At 40.8% G+C, this 20,823-nt stretch overlaps 1 protein-coding gene across 1 annotated transcript in view; it reads right to left on the bottom strand.

The window, feature by feature from the left end:
* SLC7A4 (solute carrier family 7 member 4) overlaps nucleotides 1–18,336 on the bottom strand; it is a 61,100-nt gene extending 42,764 nt beyond the window's left edge. Inside the window, exons 1-2 of the mRNA XM_073629337.1 lie at nucleotides 18,187–18,336; nucleotides 1,332–2,391 (exon numbers count right to left, since the gene is read on the bottom strand). Coding sequence (XP_073485438.1) covers nucleotides 1,332–2,313 — 982 coding nt within the window. The 5' untranslated portion in view covers nucleotides 2,314–2,391; nucleotides 18,187–18,336. The remainder of the gene's footprint in view (nucleotides 1–1,331; nucleotides 2,392–18,186) is intronic.
* Nucleotides 18,337–20,823: the final 2,487 nt, after the last annotated feature.

Raw genomic sequence — 20,823 nt, 5'->3', positions numbered from 1 at the left:
TGGGAGCCCGAGTGTGCTTCTCTTTTCAGACTGGGGACATCCAGCTGCTAAGCATTTACTGCTATCTGGGAAAATCCTCGTGGACCGCTCAAGGCAACCAAAGGACTCGAGATACCAGAGGATTCAAGTGTCCCCGCAGAGGGCTGTATCTGTCTGCTCGTATGACCCCGCTCTTTAGGGGGTCCACCGGTTCCGGTAAGGGTTATCATATACAAAGTTTACATCGAGCTGTCTTTCATTTGTGGACATTTTAAGGCTGAATATCTGGACCTTGATACCTGCTGTGGATTATAACTCACGTATTTTTTCTATTACATCTAAAGAAAACGCTGCTCGTTTTATTTTATTTGTATATGGACACTAATGGTCTTATGGACATTGTTTTTTCATTTATTGATTGATGTGCACATGATTTTTTTTTTCAGCTGTCGCTATTTTGTTTATTTCACAATTCATTTATGTATACATCACCTGAAGGAGTTTAGGAGGCTCAGGATGCACTCTTGATTCAGGTGTGTCCTGGTTCTCTGTATGGTATTGGTTCACACTATTTCTTGCATAAGAAATATTTAATGTAGCGCAACTTTTCTTACTTTGACAATTATAACTACATGGCTAAAATAAAGATCCTTATCCTTGTACTAAAACAGTGGTTCCCAACCTCAGCCTTCAGGAACCCTCACGTTTTGGGACTTTCCTTTAGCTAAAATATTTGTCATAAATACAAGCCATTGACGCTGACCTATGCAAGGTGAAAGAAATACTGAAAACCTGACCTGTTGGGGGACCTTAAAGTGGAAGTTAGCTAAAATCCCTGCCACCAATATTCTAACACTAACCTATCTAGCCCTGAAAAGCAAAAAAAAAAAAAAAAAAAAAAAAAAATCAGTATACATACCTTTTCTACAGGTGATCTGACCCGATCTCCAGCGACGGAAGCTCTGATCCCACGCTGAGCTGTCAGCCGCGGCTTCGCTGTATAGGCAGGTGCAGAGGACACATCTGACAACGGAAGCCTCATAGTAAGTCTATGGGTGACACCACTTCCCATTCATTTCACAGCCGTTGTCGGCCATGTCCTCTGCACAGCTTCCGCCACTGGAGATCGAGTTGGATCGCCTGCAGAAAAGGCATGTATACAGATTTTGTCGTTTCAGGGATAGATAGGCTAGTGTTAGAATATTGGTGGCTATAGATGTAGGGATTTTAGTTTTAGTACGGACTTCCACTTTAAGGACTGATGTTGGAAGCCACTGTGCTAAAATATTGTGAACTTGGTTTTGTACTGCAAAAATTAGTAAACCAAAATGAACTTCATATTTGAGACTTACCACAAATGGATCCAGCAGCTACAATAAATCCTGCCCAGGAATAGCCTCTCCTGTAAAAAGCATCAGAAAGGGCAGAGTCGGGTACTAATGTATTCCAAGGCACCATGAGAGTCAGGACAGTGGACACCAGAATGTACGCCCCTGTGGCAAGGCCTAGAGACACAGCAGTCGCAATGGGAATAGCTTTCTGAGGATTCCTTGCTTCTTCGCTTGATGCTGCAATTACATCAAACCCAACAAAGGCATAAAAACACGTGGCAGTGCCAGACATAATGCCGGAAAACCCAAACGGAGCAAAGCCCCCATATTCAGCTGACCAGTTCTTTGGTTCTGCCAGGATGAAGCCAAATATAAGGATGAAAAGGATTATTCCCATACTAATGGCAGCAAAGATGTGATTCAGCCAGGATGACACCCTAACCCCAAATGTTATAAATGCTGTGGCAAAGAGCAAGATTCCTGCAGCAAGAAAATCAGGGTAGTGAGCCAAAAACTGCACATTCCAGGTTCCAATGTGAGTTTCAGTAAAGTTTTTTATTTTATGGTCAAATATGGAGTCCAGATAGCCGCTCCAAGCTCTTGCTACAGCTGCACCACCAATCATGTATTCTAAAATCACATTCCAGCCAATCAGAAATGCCCAAATTTCACCAACTGAAACGTATGTAAACATGTATGCGGAACCAGTTTTTGGCACCCGTGCACCAAATTCAGCATAGCACAGAGCTGCAAGTAGAGAGGCAATTCCGGCAATAAGGAATGATAGGACCACAGCTGGGCCTGCTATTTCCTTGGCTACAGTGCCAGTAAGTACATAAAGTCCAGAACCCACCATTCCACCCACGCCTAAAAGTGTGAGGTCAAGAGTGGAAAGGCATCTCTTTAGCGAGGTCTCCATTAAGTCATCTTCCAGAGTTTTTACCCTGTTCAGTTTCTGGCAGAACCGAACAAAGGTGGCAGTAGAAGGTAAGCTGTTCCCCATCTTGCAAGGTGTTTCTTTACCGTGTACCAAGGATTGTAGATTAGCGTGAAGATTCCTTCATGTCAGCTGGTCTGTAATCTAGAAAAGAAAAAAAAAAAAAAAAAAGTTATTAAAATAAGAAAGGTTATTTACTAAAAACCTACCCTACTTGGCTAAGTTTCTGTAAAAGTTCTCATTGCTCCTGCCACAACTGAAAGCAAAAAAGGGAAAACTCAGTCCGAGTAAGGGACACCGACAACTATAAAAACCCGATTGAGGGTCTAATCCTTTCCCAGTCTAAAATGACAAAAATGGTTAGAGTTCTAATTTAACTGAGAAAATGTAAAAAAAAAAAAAAAAAAAAAAAACCTTCCATGATCAGCTCCCCCAGCCCCCCTAAATACTTACGAGTCCTACCTCGATCCAGCACTGCTTACTTTTTCTCTTTCCTCACAGGACTCAAGAGGCAGCAGTGGGAACCATTGACTCCTGCTGCTGTCAATCAATTCCTGTGAGTGGGGGGGGGGGGGGGGTTGTGTCTATGGACACACACAGTTCGGCTCAGGATTGAGCATGCATGTGCGCCTCCATGGCAAGCAGCTTGCTATGATGGTGCAGATAGAAGAGAAACCAAGAGCGGAGGTGGGGGACCACTCTGTGCAATATCCCTTCACAGAGCAGGTAGGTACAACATGTTTATTATTTTTGAAAAAAAAAAAAAAAAAGGGAGGGTATGCCTTTACAATCACTTTAAACCCCAAAACATTATATTGCAGCTTACCAGTCCTTGTGGTGTCTGCATTAGTTTTCTATTTTTAGGCTTTTTTTTTTTTAAAGAAAGAGAAAAAGGTCACCTTCACCCTCAGTGTATTTTTTTTTTTTATATTTTACAGAGAAGAAAGAAAGAAGGAACAAACTATTTGAACATTGAAAGGGGTGCTTACAATGGTCAGCTTTCATTTAAACCTTTAGCCCTAATCGAAAAAAATATCTGTTGCTGTGACTGCTGCTTATAAAGTGTTAGCTACAATGGATATAAAAAGTCTACACACCCCTGTTAAAATGTCAGGTTTCTGTGATGTAAAAAAAATAAATAAATAAATATGAGACAAAGAAAGAAATTTCAGAACTTTTTCCACCTTTAATGTTAATATAAAAATAAAAAACAAATAATGTGGTTGCATAAGTGCGCATACCCTCTTATAACTGGGGATGTAGCTGTGTTCAGAATTAGGCAACCACATTCAAAGTCATGTTAAAAAGGAGTCAGTACATACCTGCCATCATTTAAAGTGCCTCTGATTAACCCCAAATAAAGTTTAGCTGTTCTTGTAGGTCTTTCCTGACATTTTCTTAGTCGCATCCTATAGCAAAAGCCATGGTCCGCAGAGAGCTTCCAAAGCATCAGAGGGATCTCATTGTTAAAAGGTATCAGTAAGGAGACGGGTACAAAAGAATTTCCAAGGCATTAGGCATACCATGGAACACAGTGAAGACAATCATCATCAAGTGGAGAAAATATGGCACAATAGTGTCATTACCAAGAACTGGACGACACCCAAAACTTTATGAAAAGACGAGATGAAAACTGGTCAGCGAGGCTGCCAAGAAGCCTACAGCAACAATAAGGGAGCTGCAGGAATATCTGGCAAGTAGTGGCAGTGTGGTACATGTGACAATCTCCCGTATTCTTCATATGTCCGGGCTATGTGGTAGAACTTTTTGGTCATAACTACAAAAGATATGTTTGGCAGAAAAACAAAACAACACCGCACATCGCCAAAAGAACAACATACCCACTGTGAAGCATGGTGGTGGCAACATAATTCTTTGGGGCTGTTTTTCTTCAGCTGGAACAGGGACATTAGTCAAGGTAGAGGGAATTATGAACGGTTCCAAATACCAGTCAATATTGGCACAAAACCTTCAGGCTTCTGCTAAAAAGCTGAACATGAAGAGGAACTTGATCTTTCAGCATGACAACGACCCAAAGAATACATTCAAATCAACAAAAGGAATGGCTTCACCAGAAGATTAAAATTTTGGAATGGCCCAGACAGAGCCCAGACCTGAATCTGATTGAAAATCTGTGGGGTGATCTGTAGAGGTCTGTGCACAGGAGATACCCTCACAATCTGACAGATTTGGAGTGTTTTTGCAAAGAAGAGTCGGCAAATATCACCAGGTCAAGATGTGCCATGCAGACAGACTCATACCCCAAAATACTGAGTGCTGTAATGAAATCAAAAAGGTGTTTCAACAAAGTATTAGTTTAAGAGTGTGTACACTTATGCAACCATATTTTATTTTTACTTCCCTCCACCTAAAGGGATTTCAGTTTGTTGTTCAACTGAGTTGTACAGTTTATAGGTCACATTAAAGATGGAAAAAGTTCTTAAAAAAGTTCTTTGTCTCATTTTTTTTAAACATTGCAGAAACCTGACATTTTAACAGGGGTGTGTAGACTTTTTATATCCACTGTATAGTTCACCTTTAAAATTTGTTAGTCAAGTCAATTTAAATCGTCTAGCTCATTTACCACTACCCTATCCCCAGACTGACAATACTGCTGTCCAAAAGGTTGTTCCATTGCTTCTCCATCCAGAGTGGAGACATCCTAAAGCCTGGTACACACAATAAGATTAAAATCAGACAAATGATCGTCCGTTTTTTTTTTTTTTTTTTTGCATTCTAATCTCTTATCGAAAACGGAGTTTACCAAAGTTATGAAAATTCTTGGACAGAATAAAAATTCGGAAGTGATATAATGTCTGGTATCGTATTTTCAAATGACAACCGTACCGATTAAACGAAAATCGTACGAGAAAAATTTTCATGCTTGTCCCATTGGAAAATTTTACATAAATTGTCATGATCGGCTCTCGAAAGCCGTGTACCAACGATCAGATTATCATACGATCGCTCTGAAAGAGATATTTTTCCATACAATTTTCTGATCGTGTGTATGGACCATAGGACAGGAAGTGTGTTATTGGCCAGATCACCAAGTGAAAATAAAGCCCAAAAAAACGTAAGACACAAATGGAGGCGATTTGGCTCACTCAGAGAAGGTAAAGGATTTTTGTTAACTTTATATATAATTTGTTCCGTAGGGGCCCTTTCACATGGGCGGACTCATTGGGTCCGCCTGTTTTTTCAGGCAGACCCGGTCGGACCCTCCAGTCACCTCTAAGGAGTGGCAGGTGTGAACGGAGGTGTGTCCATTGACATCTGATCCTTTCCGCTAACAGACAGATGGGGGAATCGGATGGCAGTCGGGTGTAACCTATTAACATCCGACCACCCATAGAGGAGAGCTGGCTGTGTCTGTTCACTCTGCATAAAGCGGACCAGACATGTACCACCCATCCGCCCGCTCAGCGGAAAGAATCCCCACTGAGCAGGTGGACTCCAACAGAGCCAGGCCCCAATAAAGGGGCCTAACTGAATTTGGTACTTGTTTAGACTGTCATACAGGAGCCTTTAGATGTACTTAAACAGTGATTTTAAAACAGGTACCAACATTGTGAAATCCGAACTCTATTCTGAAAATAGTTCTGAAAATCAGTGTAAAATACACATAAATGAGCCTTATGCCTGAAGGTAAAACAGTTTTTGTTGCTTTGGCATTCTTTACAAAACAAGGACAAAATGTGGACTGTTATGTGCTTGACTATTACTAAATAATATATAATAATAGTGCATATTATTCTAGATAAAAACAAATACTTGAGAGAACATTCGTTTGAGGGATCTGTGTTTCTTCACCTTATTTCTGCCCATGTACCCATTATAGTAATTGTGTGTGTACACCAAATTAGACAGACAACAGCTGCTTGTTATGCCAGAATGGTAATTTCTAGAGCAAGGAATTACATTCACAAATTATTGGATATATTTACAGAGCTTGAAAATGAATTAAGTGGGTGGAGGCTACAAGTGTAAGTTTGTTATATAGGAGGTGCCCTTCAAAACGGCATATGCCTTGCCAGGAATGGATAATTATGCTTGCCTTGAGGCACTGGTTTCCTAGGATAAACTGACTGCAGAGGCACAGAATTCTCCACCTGCCTGATGGATGTAAGCTTCTTGAGGGACAGGACTTGATGGTTCAATATGTTCTGTGAAGCATTACATAATAAATCTGACATTATATATAATAAATAAAATAGGATTTTTGTATTTGTGGTAAAATTATTTCCTTAGAGTCAGTTAAAAGGGATAGAGAATATTATATATTTTATATTACACACACATCGCTCTCTATTATACTATTATAGATAGATAGATAGATAGATAGATAGATAGATAGATAGATAGATAGATAGATAGATAGGAGACACATACATATATATCACCGCCTGCAGGAGGATTGAAAACTAGCAAAAAAAGGTTTTGTAGCACCAAGAGTTTGATGATCCTATTTTCTCTCTCTCCTTTTGAGGGACACAGGAAGTTTTTTATGGCCAGGACGTCCACATCAAATTTTAATAGGCACAAGAAAACAACAGGACTGCCTGCAGCTCAAAGAGCCATCTAAAAGACCTTATGCTCAAAAGCTGGCATTAGAGGCCAAAATGTCCACCTGGCAGAACTTTGAGAAAAGTGTAAAAAGAAGATAGGTGGCAGCCATTCAAAGCCGGGAATTAGTTGCTGGAGGGCCCCAGAAGCACTCACAGATCTGTTGTGGCGGACCATGCCTTATCAGGAAAGGGTGGGACCCAATCCTTGGGACTGTGAGCTTGGATGATCACCTGTCTGAGCCAAAAGAGAGTAGAACAAGGAGTCGGTGCATCCTGATGGAAGATCATCTGTGATGACAAAAAAGGAATCAATCTTTCAGAAAAAAGCAGTGGCTGAGAGGTATACTCTCACAGCCCAAACCATGAACAACATCAAGACAATAGAGGGGAAATATCCTCTTGGTAAAATGAAGCCAGACAGGGGGATGGAAGAACAATGTCCTGGTTGAGGTGCATGGCGGAAACTACCTTAGGAAAAAAGGATTTCCTGAGCCTCAAATCCACATTGTCCCTATGCAAAACGAGAACATTTTTCCTCATTAGGTAAAGGACACCAATTCAGACATTCAAATTGCAGGAGGTAATGGCTACAAGAAACAAAACCATGTGGGTGGGAGTAAAAAAAAGAAGGTCTCTAATGGGTTCAAACTGCAGTTTCTGAAGCATAAAGAGACCTAATTTCAGATCCCAGAGAGTCACAGGTGAATGAACAAAGCGAGCTACATAGGAAACTCCCTGTACAAAAAGTTTTATTCAATTCCTGAATTAGGAGAGAAAGGACAGAAACCTGACCTCCGGTAGTGCCGAGAGTGAAATTCTGGTCCAGACCCAGCTGTAGGAGGGATATGATTGGTCCTACAGTGAAACTCTTAGGGCAGAAGTCCTGGGACTCACACCAAGTAAATTTTGCCTTCCATGGCCAATGACAGACCTTGTACGAAGTAGACTTCCCTTCCTAGCCTTTGGGTGCAGAGATCCCCCAATCACTCAGGACCTGGGCTTCAGCCATGGTGTTAAAGCCAACTACTGTGAAGCAGGATGGTAAATCGCAGCCGGACCCCGGTGTACGCCTGCACAGCAACAACCCCCCCCCCGGGAGTTTACCTTGATCTCCTCCACCGAGGCAGATGACATACATGGTGGAGTCGAGATGCAGATAGAAAGACAGTAGTCCATTGAGTCTGCCCATTTTTTAAAAATAGATTATTCATGATCCCAGATATAAACATGCTGTTATAGACCCCCTATAATTTTGGGGTCTATCCATTGGGTGAGAGGCTGCATATGGTGGTGTAATTCACAGAGGTTACTATTGCCAATCATGAGTGGAGGAAAAAAAAAAAAAAATAAATCATGAGTGGTGGAACCCTTCCAAATATAACAATTTAATTTACTTGGACATACATTTTGAGGAGGTGGACTTTCTCACTGATAGAATGCTTATTGATTTGTGGTCAAATTGAAAGTTGAAATCGCGATTTTGATTCTTTAACGATTGATTGTGGAGCTCTAAACACAGCACAACATTTATTTTTGTTACTTAACAATGGTAAATCTTTGAGACAGAAGAGCTGGACAATCTGGTAAGAGTTTTACCAGGTCGATGTACCATATATCCTTTGCAGCAATGAGGACCACCAGAATGCCCTCAATGTTAATCCGATGATGAAGACAGAGAAGATGTTTCAGAGGGTGAAAGGCATAGATCACCGTGTATTGATCCCACAAGTCACCAGAGCATCCATTGCTTCTGCTTAACCTGAAGCTCTAGGATGTTGAACAGGTGATGACGACCAAGTCCCCTGCATCGACTAGACCCAGATAACCCAAATGAGGAGTTTGTTCCAGTGACAGCTGCTGAAGAATCTGGATCCATCTGAACTGCTGTAATGTCTAGACGGTCAATACCATGTCGATTAACAGAGCTTTGGTTGTCTAAGTATATCACAATGATTATGCTATGAGAGAGAGAAGAAAGGCTTTTTGCTGGGGCTAGCACCCAAGGTGCAGACGAGAGGCCAAAAGAGCAGGGCAATGAGCTTGCAGTGTAAGGGAAAGTGTAGGAAACTGATGCACTGAAAAGCTGAGAGAATGTAGATATGCATCTTTGATGTCCACCGAAGCTAGAAAAACACTGTGAAAGGATCAGAGTGGACATAACAGACCTGGTGGATTCCATATATATTCAGTGCTGAAACCATTCTGCCACAGGAACTGGGGAAACAACATCTTAATTTAGAAGACTTGAGAGGGCTCAGTGGAGATCAGGTGCCTCAGGTGATACACAGATCAAACAAATAATCCTACATAAATTGTAGCTGTTTATATGCAGTCTTCTCTTCATCAGTTCAAAGTCCATAATTTAAAAAGCTTGTCTGAGCTGGCAGAAAACAGGGGGCAGAGAGCTCAAGTTAAGCAGAGCTCACTGAGAAGGACTCTGAGAGCTGACACACCCCCCTTCACGCAGGAACAGAGCAGAGGCTGTCAATTATGGGCTGTGTGCTGGAACTTCCTCCCGTCACTTTTTTCTCTTGGTGTCAGGAAAACTTGTCAGAAGTGACTCACACAGACAGCAGAGGAACGGGGTAGCAGACAGAAATGACACTTAGTGCTCTGGAGTGAGGCAAGTACACACTATAGAGGAATATGCTTAGTTAATATTTCATGTCTGAGGTTTACAACCACTTTAACCCCTTTTACAGTGGAAAAAAAAAAAGGAAGTGTTAAAAGCTCCCAGTGACCCGCATGGTAACTCCTGATGCTCGGCACAACCAGCCCACTCACAAAGTAAGTCTTCAGTGACAAGGCAAGCGATGAGACAATGCCAGCAGCTCTGGACCTGCAAAACGCTCCACCACTTACTTTTGATCTGAAAAATAGTAGTAGTAGTAGTAGTAGTAGTAGTAGTAGTAGTAGTAGTAGAGGTTATCTTGGCCTACAGTTTTTTTGTCTGTGTCCCAGGTGGCAGTAAAACCCAAAGATAAAAGACTTGTGTCTCTTCATGGACGAGAGAGAAAATCAGTTACTGACATGCTTTTTTTGAACCAAGTTTAGTGCCCAATATTACAGAAGGGTTAAATAAATGCTCTTCTAGCGTGAGAAAACATTCATGAACAATATAAGCCTTTTAAGTACTTAATTCTCCCAGTAGCTCCCTGTAACTCTGATGGCTGTTTTCCAAGAATACGAATAGTGAGCTTGGCAATAATTTACTTCAGGTATTATGTTATAAAATTCTACATTGCACATTATTGTTCTATGTGCCTTTTATTGGCCAGAAAGATATAACAGTGTATGGATAAAATGGCACTAATCTTTAAATTTATCTACATGTTCGTGATGAAAGGGTTGAAGAATCCATGAAGAGCTAATTGATGAAGTAATACTCGCAATAAAAAATAAATACAAACTAAAGCAGAACTCCACACAACAGATTTGAATAAGTACGTCTAAAGCCGTGTACACATGATCGGATTTTCCCCACGGAAAATGTGTGATGACAGGCTGTTGGTGGAAAATCCGACCATATGCACGCTCCATCGGACAATTGTTGTCGGATGTTCCACGGACAAATGTTGGATGGCAGGCTTTAAAATTTTCCACGGACAAATGTCTGTTGTCAGATTTTGCGAGTGTGTGTACACAAGTCAGTCGGACAAAAGTCCAAAGTACAAACACGCATGCTCGGAAGCAAGGATGAGCCAGAAGCGTTCAGTCTTGTAAACTAGCGTTCGTAATGTAGAATTAACATTCGTGATGCTGCAAACTTATGAAATCTCGAAATGCAGCGCACATTCTCTTTTTCTTTAATGGGATAATAATGAAGCTGCTTTGCTGGTGATACTGATGGAATTATTGCAAACAAATTTTCAAAGGCTTTTTTGTTTGTTCTAGTGATATCAAGAATATTATTATGCTTATTTTTTTTTTTTTTGGTGCAAGTTATCACAACACCATTATCCCTTAGTTTTTAAGATCAAAGATCCAACTATGTTGGTGTCCCTTGTTAATTTTACATAATATTTTTTTTAAACGCAATTGCCTACTCCCAAACTGTAATTTGAAGTAAAACACATAGCCAAGTATTATTCTCCACATTGTTTTTACTGTGCATTAAAAAAAAGAAAACAAATAAAATATTAGACATGCTATCTGCCAATAGAACTTAGCCAAAAGTGCATTCTATGCATCCTAAAGTATAACAAATCAAATCGTTATTAAACCAAAAAAATAATAAAAGCCTCATGCATGTGTCCTGCTTCTTAATATAGGGGTTCAACAATGTCAAGAGTTGGTGAAAGCAGGAGTCCGTCCTCCAGAGATAATTCAGAAAATCATCTGGATTATTCTCCTGGAGCTCCCGCAGCAAAGGCATATGACATAATTGGTCACGATTAATAAAGCAACCAATTTTTGGTCCAAGAAATCCTCCCCAATAATAAATAACACGTTATATCCTCAACATGGCTGATTGACGAACGGCCGTTCAGAAACGAACTGAAAAGCGCAAAATAAAAAGTGCGAATCAACACTCCCTAAACTTCTACTAACACAAAATTAGCAGAAGGAGCCCGAAGGGTGGTGCTAAAGAGCTGAAAAACCACGTAGCACGTCACTACGTTTGTGTTTGTTGGCCGACAATTCCTTGCCGTTTGTATGCAAGACAAGTTCCTGGCCAACACCCTTCGGACAAAAGTCAGAGGTTTTGTCTGCGGAAAATCCAATCGTGGGGACGAGGCTTTAGAGTTTCATCTGGCCAGGTCCCCAGTGTCCAGCCTGCATGGATATGATACTTGTCGTGCAGGCCTTGGACCCCAATAGTCAATACTAGGAATGGGATCACTGCCTTGTAAATGGGAAGTGATCTCTAGTAGTCTTAAGTAACATTTGTCCCGTCTCTATCCCTACCTACTCTCTGTACTCTCTGTCCTCGCTCCTGGACAATATTCGCAGTCTATGACAGAATTCTGAAGCATTACATATACGGGTTATTATGGGGATGTCAGCAGCCATATTAAGTCCCCCAATACCTCGTGATTTGACCACAGGTGCCGTAGGCAGGCAGCATGGACGCAGCATGTAGTCTGGCTAAAATACAACATTCAGCTATATCCCTGGTATCAAACATGTAGCCCCTGGCACTTTTTGTGTGGCCCTTGAGTTCTATTAGTCAGTAACCAGTTTTTGTTCTGCCTAGGTGTTTACCAGTACTTCAGATCAATAAATGCTGGCTACTGCTAGCTAAGGGATTTAGTTTATTTAATCAATTTCCTTTATATAGTAAAAAAAATAAAAACCCCAATGATTAATAAATACCAGCAAAAGAACGTTTCTAAATGTTGAATATAAAATTAAATTTGGGTACACTATTGCATGACCAAGTAGTTTGTCAAACTATAGCAGCACTAAATATTGAAACAGCTCAAGTAGATAACCACTTGACCTCCAGAAGGTTTTACCCTGGGTTACCAACCGTCCATAAATTTACTGACAGTTTGAAAAAAATCAGTGATCTTTGCTGCGGAAAGCAAATCATACTTATTTTTTTATATAACCAGGGCAAGCGCCAGCTGTGGAGTAAGCAGACGGTCGCACTTGCCAATGCTGCTCATCGAATTCTGGCTGCAGCCCTCAGATAGTCAGTGAAGAAGTAATATCTGTGGTCCACCTCTGCTCCACCCCTCCCTAGGAACCCAGCGCTCGTGGCATCAGCAGCTTGAAACCTGCGTCCATGGCCTACCTTGCAACTTGCACTCTACACTCTTTGAGTCCTGAGGGTAAGCTGTAGCTGCTTTTCTGCAGCAGCAGTTTTGCTGTTACTGTCCAAGAGGAGGGATTTGGGAGTGGGAGGAGAGCACTGCACTGGTGTAGGGGGCCATTTGGAGGAGAGGGGGATGTAATTTTTGGTTGTAAGTTGGTTATTACTCTCTACAGAGTGCAGAGTTCAGGGATGTGGATACTGCACCCCTGAACTCTACACTTTCTACACCCCTGAACTCCCTATATACACCACACCGCTTTTAAAATGTACATCAGGTAAATTACTTGTTCTGGGTATTGTCAGTGTTTCTATATTGTGTTTAGGCGGTTTAAATATTGAAAAAATGTCGCAGGAAGTTGGCCATCCTGGTTTTACCCACTTCATGAACAGGGCATTTGTTGCAGCATTGCTACTTTAACTGGCAATTGCGCAGTCATTTAACACTGTATGCAAGTTACATTTACATCATTTTTTTTTTTTCTACAAATAGAGCTTTCTTTTGGTGGTTTTTAATCACTGTTTTTTTTTTTAATTTTCCGCTATAGAAAAATCCCCACAATTTTGAAAATAAAAATAAAACACACCACACAGTTTTCTCAGTTTCTTCTATAAAATTTTGCAAACAAATAATCTTTCGTCCTAGGATTTAGGCCAAAATGTATTATTTAGTGTTTGTGAAAGTTATAGAGTCCACATACTATGGTATAAATATTTGAAAATTGATCAATCCTGATGTACTGATGTCCCATCTTGTTTTTTGAGACCCTAAAATAGCAGGACAGTACAAATGTATATATATAACCCCACCCCCCAGACCCCATTTTGAAAAGTAGACAGTTTTTTTTTTGTTTGTTTTTTTATACATACTGCCACCAGTATAGTATAGTGCCATCATATGACTGGTGTGGCGGTGATCAGGGATACTGACTGGTGACAGCATGTTAAAAAAAAAATATATATATATATATATATATATATATATATATATATATATATATATATATATATATATATATATATATATATATATATAATTATTTTTATTATACAGGTTTTATATAGCACCAACAGTTTGCGCAGCGCTTTACAACATGAGGGCAGACAGTACAGTTACATTACAATTTGGTACAAGAGGAATCAAGAGGGTGCTGACCGTTAGAGCTTACAATCTAAAAATCACACACACATGCTGTTACCACACACATGCTGTTACCAGTCAGTATCCCTGATCACCGCCACACCAGTAATATATATATGAAAAACCTTCTGTAGTGCTGCAGCCCCCAGCCCCCCCGTTCTATTCACCTGAACGCTGTCATCCTCCGTCCGGAAACGAGCACACCAGATCTAGCTGGCGTTTCGTGTCCTGATTGGATAGATTGATAGCAGCGCAGCCAATGGCTCCCGCTGCTGCCAATCAAATCCAAAAACGCGGCGCCGGGGGGGCGGGGCTGAGTCCTGCATTCTGTGTGAACGGACACAGATGCTGGACTCGGGAGCGTGCCCACACTGGTGTCTACCAAGGAGAGCACTTCTCCAACATGGACACTCGATGCAGGGCTGAGCCACTAGTACCACTGGGGACCCCAGAAGAGGAAGACCGGGGCCACTCTGTGCAAAACAAACTGTACAGTGGAGGCAAGTATGACATGTTTTTTTTTAATATTAAAATAACAAAAGGGTTTACAACCCCTTTTACGGTGCCAGGGATCGAAGAGGAAGAGAAGGGATGGCTCGGGTGAGCAGATTGCTGGATTGTGAGATAGGTGGGTGTGTGTTTATTAAAAAAGTCAGCAGGTACAGTTCTTGTAGCTGCTGACTTTCAATCACAAAAACAATTGGAGCTTCACTTTAAATTCCCCATCTCTATATACTGTATGCTCTAACATGGAGACTCGGAAATATAAAAGTTAGAAGCACACTTTACAGCAGGGCCTTGATGAGGCCGTCCGCCTTCCACGTATTTTTTCAAATGCTGTGCACCTAAACCCTCTGATGTAAACGGATAGCCATTTGTTTTTTCTGCAGGCTAGCTGGTAAGTGTGTTGGGAAAACCTTTGTTTGTTTTTGCTGTGCAATGCTCTTCCACGTACACTTTACTAAAGGCTACGTATATGAAATAATAAACCGTAGCATACCATGGTTAGGGAGTTTACTGTAAAATGTTTCCAGCAGTACTAATAATAAACACTAAAGACATTGACAATAGGAGCATATAACAAGATTAATCACACATAACCTAACTAAGCATGTCATATCACACATGCATGAAAACCACACATTAACATTTATTCTGTAATCACCACTCCATGAAGTTGTAGTTTCTGGTGTTCTTAGAATGCCTGTTGCTACTACTAGATGTAGTAATATTAGAAGGTATGCATGTGGCAAAGTGATTACAACTCATTCCTGGATAAAAGGATAAGCCTGCTCACATATTACAGAAAGCCAGCACAGCATGATGGTCCTGGGCCTTGTTTTAAAGGCACTAAATAGTCAGAAGCATGTGAAGAAATATAGCAATGCTTAGATCTTGATGAGAGGAAGCCATAAAGCTGGCATCTCCCATGCTGTATGTTATACTGCACCCACACAGGCAGCAGCCTGCCAGCAGAACAGATGCTACTGGATAATAAGGGAGGCAGACACAAGCATTCATTAATTATTAAGCACTCACGTAGCAAGCCATCAGATATGGCAACTCAAAGTGACACATACACCGAGAGGCTGAGGTCTGTACTGATGGCCTAAAAATCTGTACATATACACTAATGGGCCGAGATCTGTACACACATACACTGATGGGATGGGGATTATTGAAAGTTCCTTGCAAAAGTATTCACACCCCCCCCCCCCCCCCCCCTTGGCTTTTGACCCATTTTGTTATATTACAGCCTTTAGTTGAATGTTTTTTTAATCTGAATTATATGTGATGGATCAGAACACAATAGTCTAAGTTGGTGAAGTAAAATTAGAAAAATATATACATACAACTATTTTTCAGAAATAAAAAAAATGATAATTGGCATGTGCGTATGTATTCACCACCTTTGTTATGAAGCCCATAAAAAGCTCTGGTGCAACCAATTACCTTCAGAAGTCAAATAATTAGTGAAATGATGTCCACTTGTGTGCAATCTAAGTGTCACATGATCTGTCATACATATACACACCTTTTTGAAAGGCCCCAGAGGCTGCAACACCTAAGCAAGAGGCACCACTAACCAAACACTGCCATGAAGACCAAGGAACTCTCCATACAAGTAAGGGACAATGTTGTTGAGAAGTACAAGTCAGGGTTAGGTTATAAAAAATATCCAAATCTTTGATGATCCCTAGGAGAACCATCAAATCTATCATAACCAAATAGAAAGAACATGGCACAACAACAAACCTGCCAAGAGACGGCCGTACACCAAAACTCACTGACCAGTCAAGGAGGGCATTAATCAGAGAGGCAGCACAGAGACCTAAGGTAACCCTGGAGGAGCTGCAGAGTTCCACAGCAGAAACTGGAGTATCTGTACATAGGATGACAATAGGCTGTATGCTCCATAGAGTTGGGCTTTATGGCAGAGTGGCCAGAAGAAAGCCATTACTTTCAGCAAAAAAAAAAAAAAAAAAAGGCATGCTTTGAGTTTGCGAAAAAGGCATGTGGGAGACTCCCAAAATATATGGAGGAAGGTGCTCTGGTCTGATGAGACTAAAATTGAACTTTTTGGCCAAAGAAAGCGCTATGTCTGGCGCGAACCCAACACATCACATCACCCAAAGAATACCATCCCCACAGTGAAACATGGTGGTGGCAGCATCATACTGTGGGGATGTTTTTCAGCAGTCGGAACTGGGAAACTGGTCAGAGTTGAGGGAAAGATGGATGATACTAAATACAGGGATATTCTTGAGCAAAACCTGTACCACTCTGTGTGTTATTTGAGGCTAGGATGGAGGTTCACCTTCCAGCAGGACAATGACCCCAAACACACTGCTAAAGTGTTTTAAGGGGAAACATGTAAATGTCAAACCATCCAACTTGAAGGAGCTGGAGCAGTTTTGCAAGGAGGAATGGGCAAAAACCCAGTGGTAAGATGTGGCAAACTCATAGAGACTTATCCAAAGTGATTTGGAGCTGTGATAGCCACAAAAGGTGGCTCTACAAAGTATTGACTTTAGGGGGGTGAATAGTTATGCACACTGACTTTTTCTGTTATTCTGTCCTATTTGTTGTTTGCTTCACAATAAAAAAAAAAAAAAAAAAAAAAAAAAACCTTCAAAGTTGTGGGCATGTTCTGTAAATTAAATGATGCAAATCCTCAAACAATCCATGTTAATTCCAGGTTGTGAGGCAACAAAACACAAAAAATGCCAAGGGGGTGAATACTTTTGCAAGGCACTGTACACACATCCACTGATGGCATGGACGCTATGTACACACATCCATTGATGGGTGGGCACTATGTACACACATATACGGATGAGGACCATGTACATATAGCCACTGACGGCATGGGCGCTGTGTACACACATCCACTGATGGCATGGGCGCTATGTACACACATCCACTGATGGCATGGGCGCTATGTACACACATCCACTGATGGCATGGGCGCTATGTACACACATCCACTGATGGCATGGGTGCTATGTACACACATCTACTGAGGGCATGGGCGCTATGTACACACAGCCACTGATGGCATGGGCGCTATGTACACACAGCCACTGATGGATGGGCGCTATGTACACACAGCCACTGATGGCATGGGCGCTATGTACACACAGCCACTGATGGCATGGGCGCTATGTACACACAGCCACTGATGGATGGGCACTATGTACACACAGCCGCTGATGGATGGGCACTATGTACACACATACACTGATGAGGACCATGTACACACATACACTGATGGATGGGCACTATGTACACACATACACTGATGAGGACCATGTACACACATACACTGATGAGGACCATGTACACACATACACTGATGAGGACCATGTACACACATACACTGATGGATGGGCACTATGTACACACATATACTGATGAGGACCATGTACACACATACACTGATGGATGGGCACTATGTACACACATACACTGATGAGGACCATGTACACACATACACTGATGGATGGGCACTATGTACACACATACACTGATGAGGACCATGTACACACATACACTGATGGATGGGCACTATGTACACACATACACTGATGAGGACCATGTACACACATACACTGATGGATGGGCACTATGTACACACATACACTGATGAGGACCATGTACACACATACACTGATGGATGGGCACTATGTACACACATACACTGATGAGGACCATGTACACACATACACTGATGGATGGGCACTATGTACACACAGCCACTGATGGATGGGCACTATGTACACACATATACTGATGGGTGGGGACTATGTAAGCACATATACTAATGGTTAGGCTCTATGTACACACACTAATCTCCCCTTGCCTGGCCATGTAAGATGCCCTAACGTGATAATGACACAGACATAAGATGGAGATCCCCAGTCCTGCCTCCCCCCAGCAAAGCCCCATTCTGCCTGCCTTGTACTGCGCACCTGTTCCTGGTGTCATCATAGGACCGGCTGTGGTCAGCTCCTGTCCCCGGAGTAGGATGCGATCACCTGTGACAGCTGGATGGAAGGCTTTCCTGGTGTAACTAGAGCAGCCGGGGGCGGGGCCATGCTCACAGACCCTGGAATCTTTAAAGTGACAGCTCCATCCTTCGTGTGCTGACTCTGCTTACACAATGACGTACAGCTCTGGATTTAACCCTTTCCACTACTAGGATATATATGCACTCTGCTCTTGTGTTCAATATCACATTGTTGGGAAAGAGTAGTTTCGTGCTTATATTTTTGTATTTAATGGCTCTGTTGTGCAGTCTCTCATATGTGTTTTTTAATATTTTTCTCTTGGATCTAAGGCTGATCATAATAAAATAGTGATCATATTAAAATACTGATAATAAAAATGCTTATCATATTAAAGTAGTGATTATAATAAGAATATTGATCATAATAAAATACTGGTCATGATCAAAATACTGATCTTAATAAAAAAAATACTGATCATATTAATGTAGCGATTATCATAAAAATGCTGATCATAATAATATACTGATCACATTAAAAATACTGATCAGAATAAAAAACTGATTATATTAAAAATACTAATCATAATATAATACTGGTCATAAAAAAAATACTGATCATATTAAAAATACCAATCAATAAAATACTGGTCATAATAAAAATACCAATCATAATAAAATACTGGTCAAGATAAAAATACTGATCATAATAAAATATTGATCATATTAAAATACTGATCAGAATAAAAATACTGATCATATTAAAGTAGGGGTTATAATAAAAAATACTGATCATAATAATATACTGATCACATTAAAAATACTGATCAGAATAAAATACTATTATATTAAAAATACTAATCATAATATAATACCAATCATAAAAAAAAAATACTGACCATAGTAAAGTATTGATCATAATAAAAATACTAATCATAACAAAATATTAATCATATTAAAAATACTGATCATAATAAAATATGGATCATATTAACAATACTTATAGTAATAAAATGCTGATCATAATAAAAATACTGGTCATAATAAAATATTGTTTATATTAAAAGATCATAATACAATATTGATCATAAAAAAATGACTGATCATAATAAAAACCATAAGAAAATAATGTAACATTATAATAAATTATATAATAAAATACTAAGCATAATAAAAATACTAAACATACTGGCAGAAGGATCCTGCATAAAAAGCATGGACCATAAAGTGCATGTGTTTATATGGTTACATTTGTTCTTGTCTTCTTCTAGCTCTGTTTGCATTCCCAGAATATTGTATTTATGTATTCAAATTAGATCATCTTGGAGCCTTTTTCTTGCACTTTTCTTTTTTTCTTTTTTCTTGCTCTTGAGAGAGCAGTCTGCTGGTTGTGTAGTAATATCTTGTTTTTGCTGATATTATGGACCCAATTGTTAATCTAATTGACAAAGCTCTCCTTTTGGTCATGATGAGGAGAAGAAGGCAAAAGAAGTAATGCCCTGTACACAGGACCGGTTTTGCCTGTCGGAATAAACTCTGAAGTTTTTTCCGCTCAAGCTGTCTTGCATACACACGGTCACACCAAATTCCGACCACCCAGAATGCAGTGTCGTACAACACGTACGACGGGACTAGAAAACGGAAGTTCAATAGCCAGTAGCCAATAGCTTCCATCTCGTACTTGCTTCAGAGCATGCGTAGTTTTTGGTGCGTCGGAACAGCATACAGACAAGCGTTTTTTCCGATAGTAATTTGTTCCGTCGGAAAAATATAGAACATGTTCTCTATCTAAGTCCGTCTGAATTTTTGACAGAAAAAGTCCGATGGGGCATACACACGGTCGGAATATACGATGAAAAGCTCCCATCGGACTCTTTCTGTCGGAAATTCCGCTCGTGTGTACGCGGCATTGGAAGTAAAATATACAGTTGCCTGCCACTAGATGCAGCTTGTTACTTGCCACTGTGGCCTGCCACCAGATGCAGCGTGTCACTTGCCAGCAGATGCAGTGTGCCAATTGCAACCCATTGCCTGCCACCAGATGCAACGTTTCACTTGCCACCGTTGCCTGACGCCAGATGCAGTGTGCCACTTTCCACCCATAGCCTACCACCAGATGCAGTGTACCACTTTTCACCCGTAGCCTGCCACCAGATGCAGTGTGCCACTTGTCACCTATAGCCTGTGTCACGGAACGCCCCACACTCCGCTTGAGTGCTTCCGTCATATACCGCTTCCTAAGTTCTGGAACACGAGTCCAATGGATCTGGCTATAGGAACCCCCAAGAACTAGACAACACCAGTCTTGGAGTACATCAGAACTACCTTTATTTTGAGATCTCACAGACCTTTATACAGCAGGGATGACTCAAAGCTAACCTAATTAACATGACCTAATTTACTACAAAATGTACCCAGACCAGATGACAGTCTTGTGGGCACCGAGCTTCACACATTAATACAATTAACAATACAAACAACCATCTCCCCCCTCCTCAGCCTAGACCATTCGTCTATTAGCCAGGGCTGGTGGCTAATGTGATCAGCTCTCTCAATTAACATAAACACATGTTGATAACACCAGCATCTCCTCACAGGATGT

Source organism: Aquarana catesbeiana, linkage group LG01 (genome assembly GCF_042186555.1).
Source record: "Aquarana catesbeiana isolate 2022-GZ linkage group LG01, ASM4218655v1, whole genome shotgun sequence".
Lineage (NCBI taxonomy): Eukaryota > Metazoa > Chordata > Amphibia > Anura > Ranidae > Aquarana > Aquarana catesbeiana.
The sequence above is the reverse complement of the archived record's forward strand: the minus strand, read 5'-3'. Positions and strand labels throughout refer to the sequence as shown.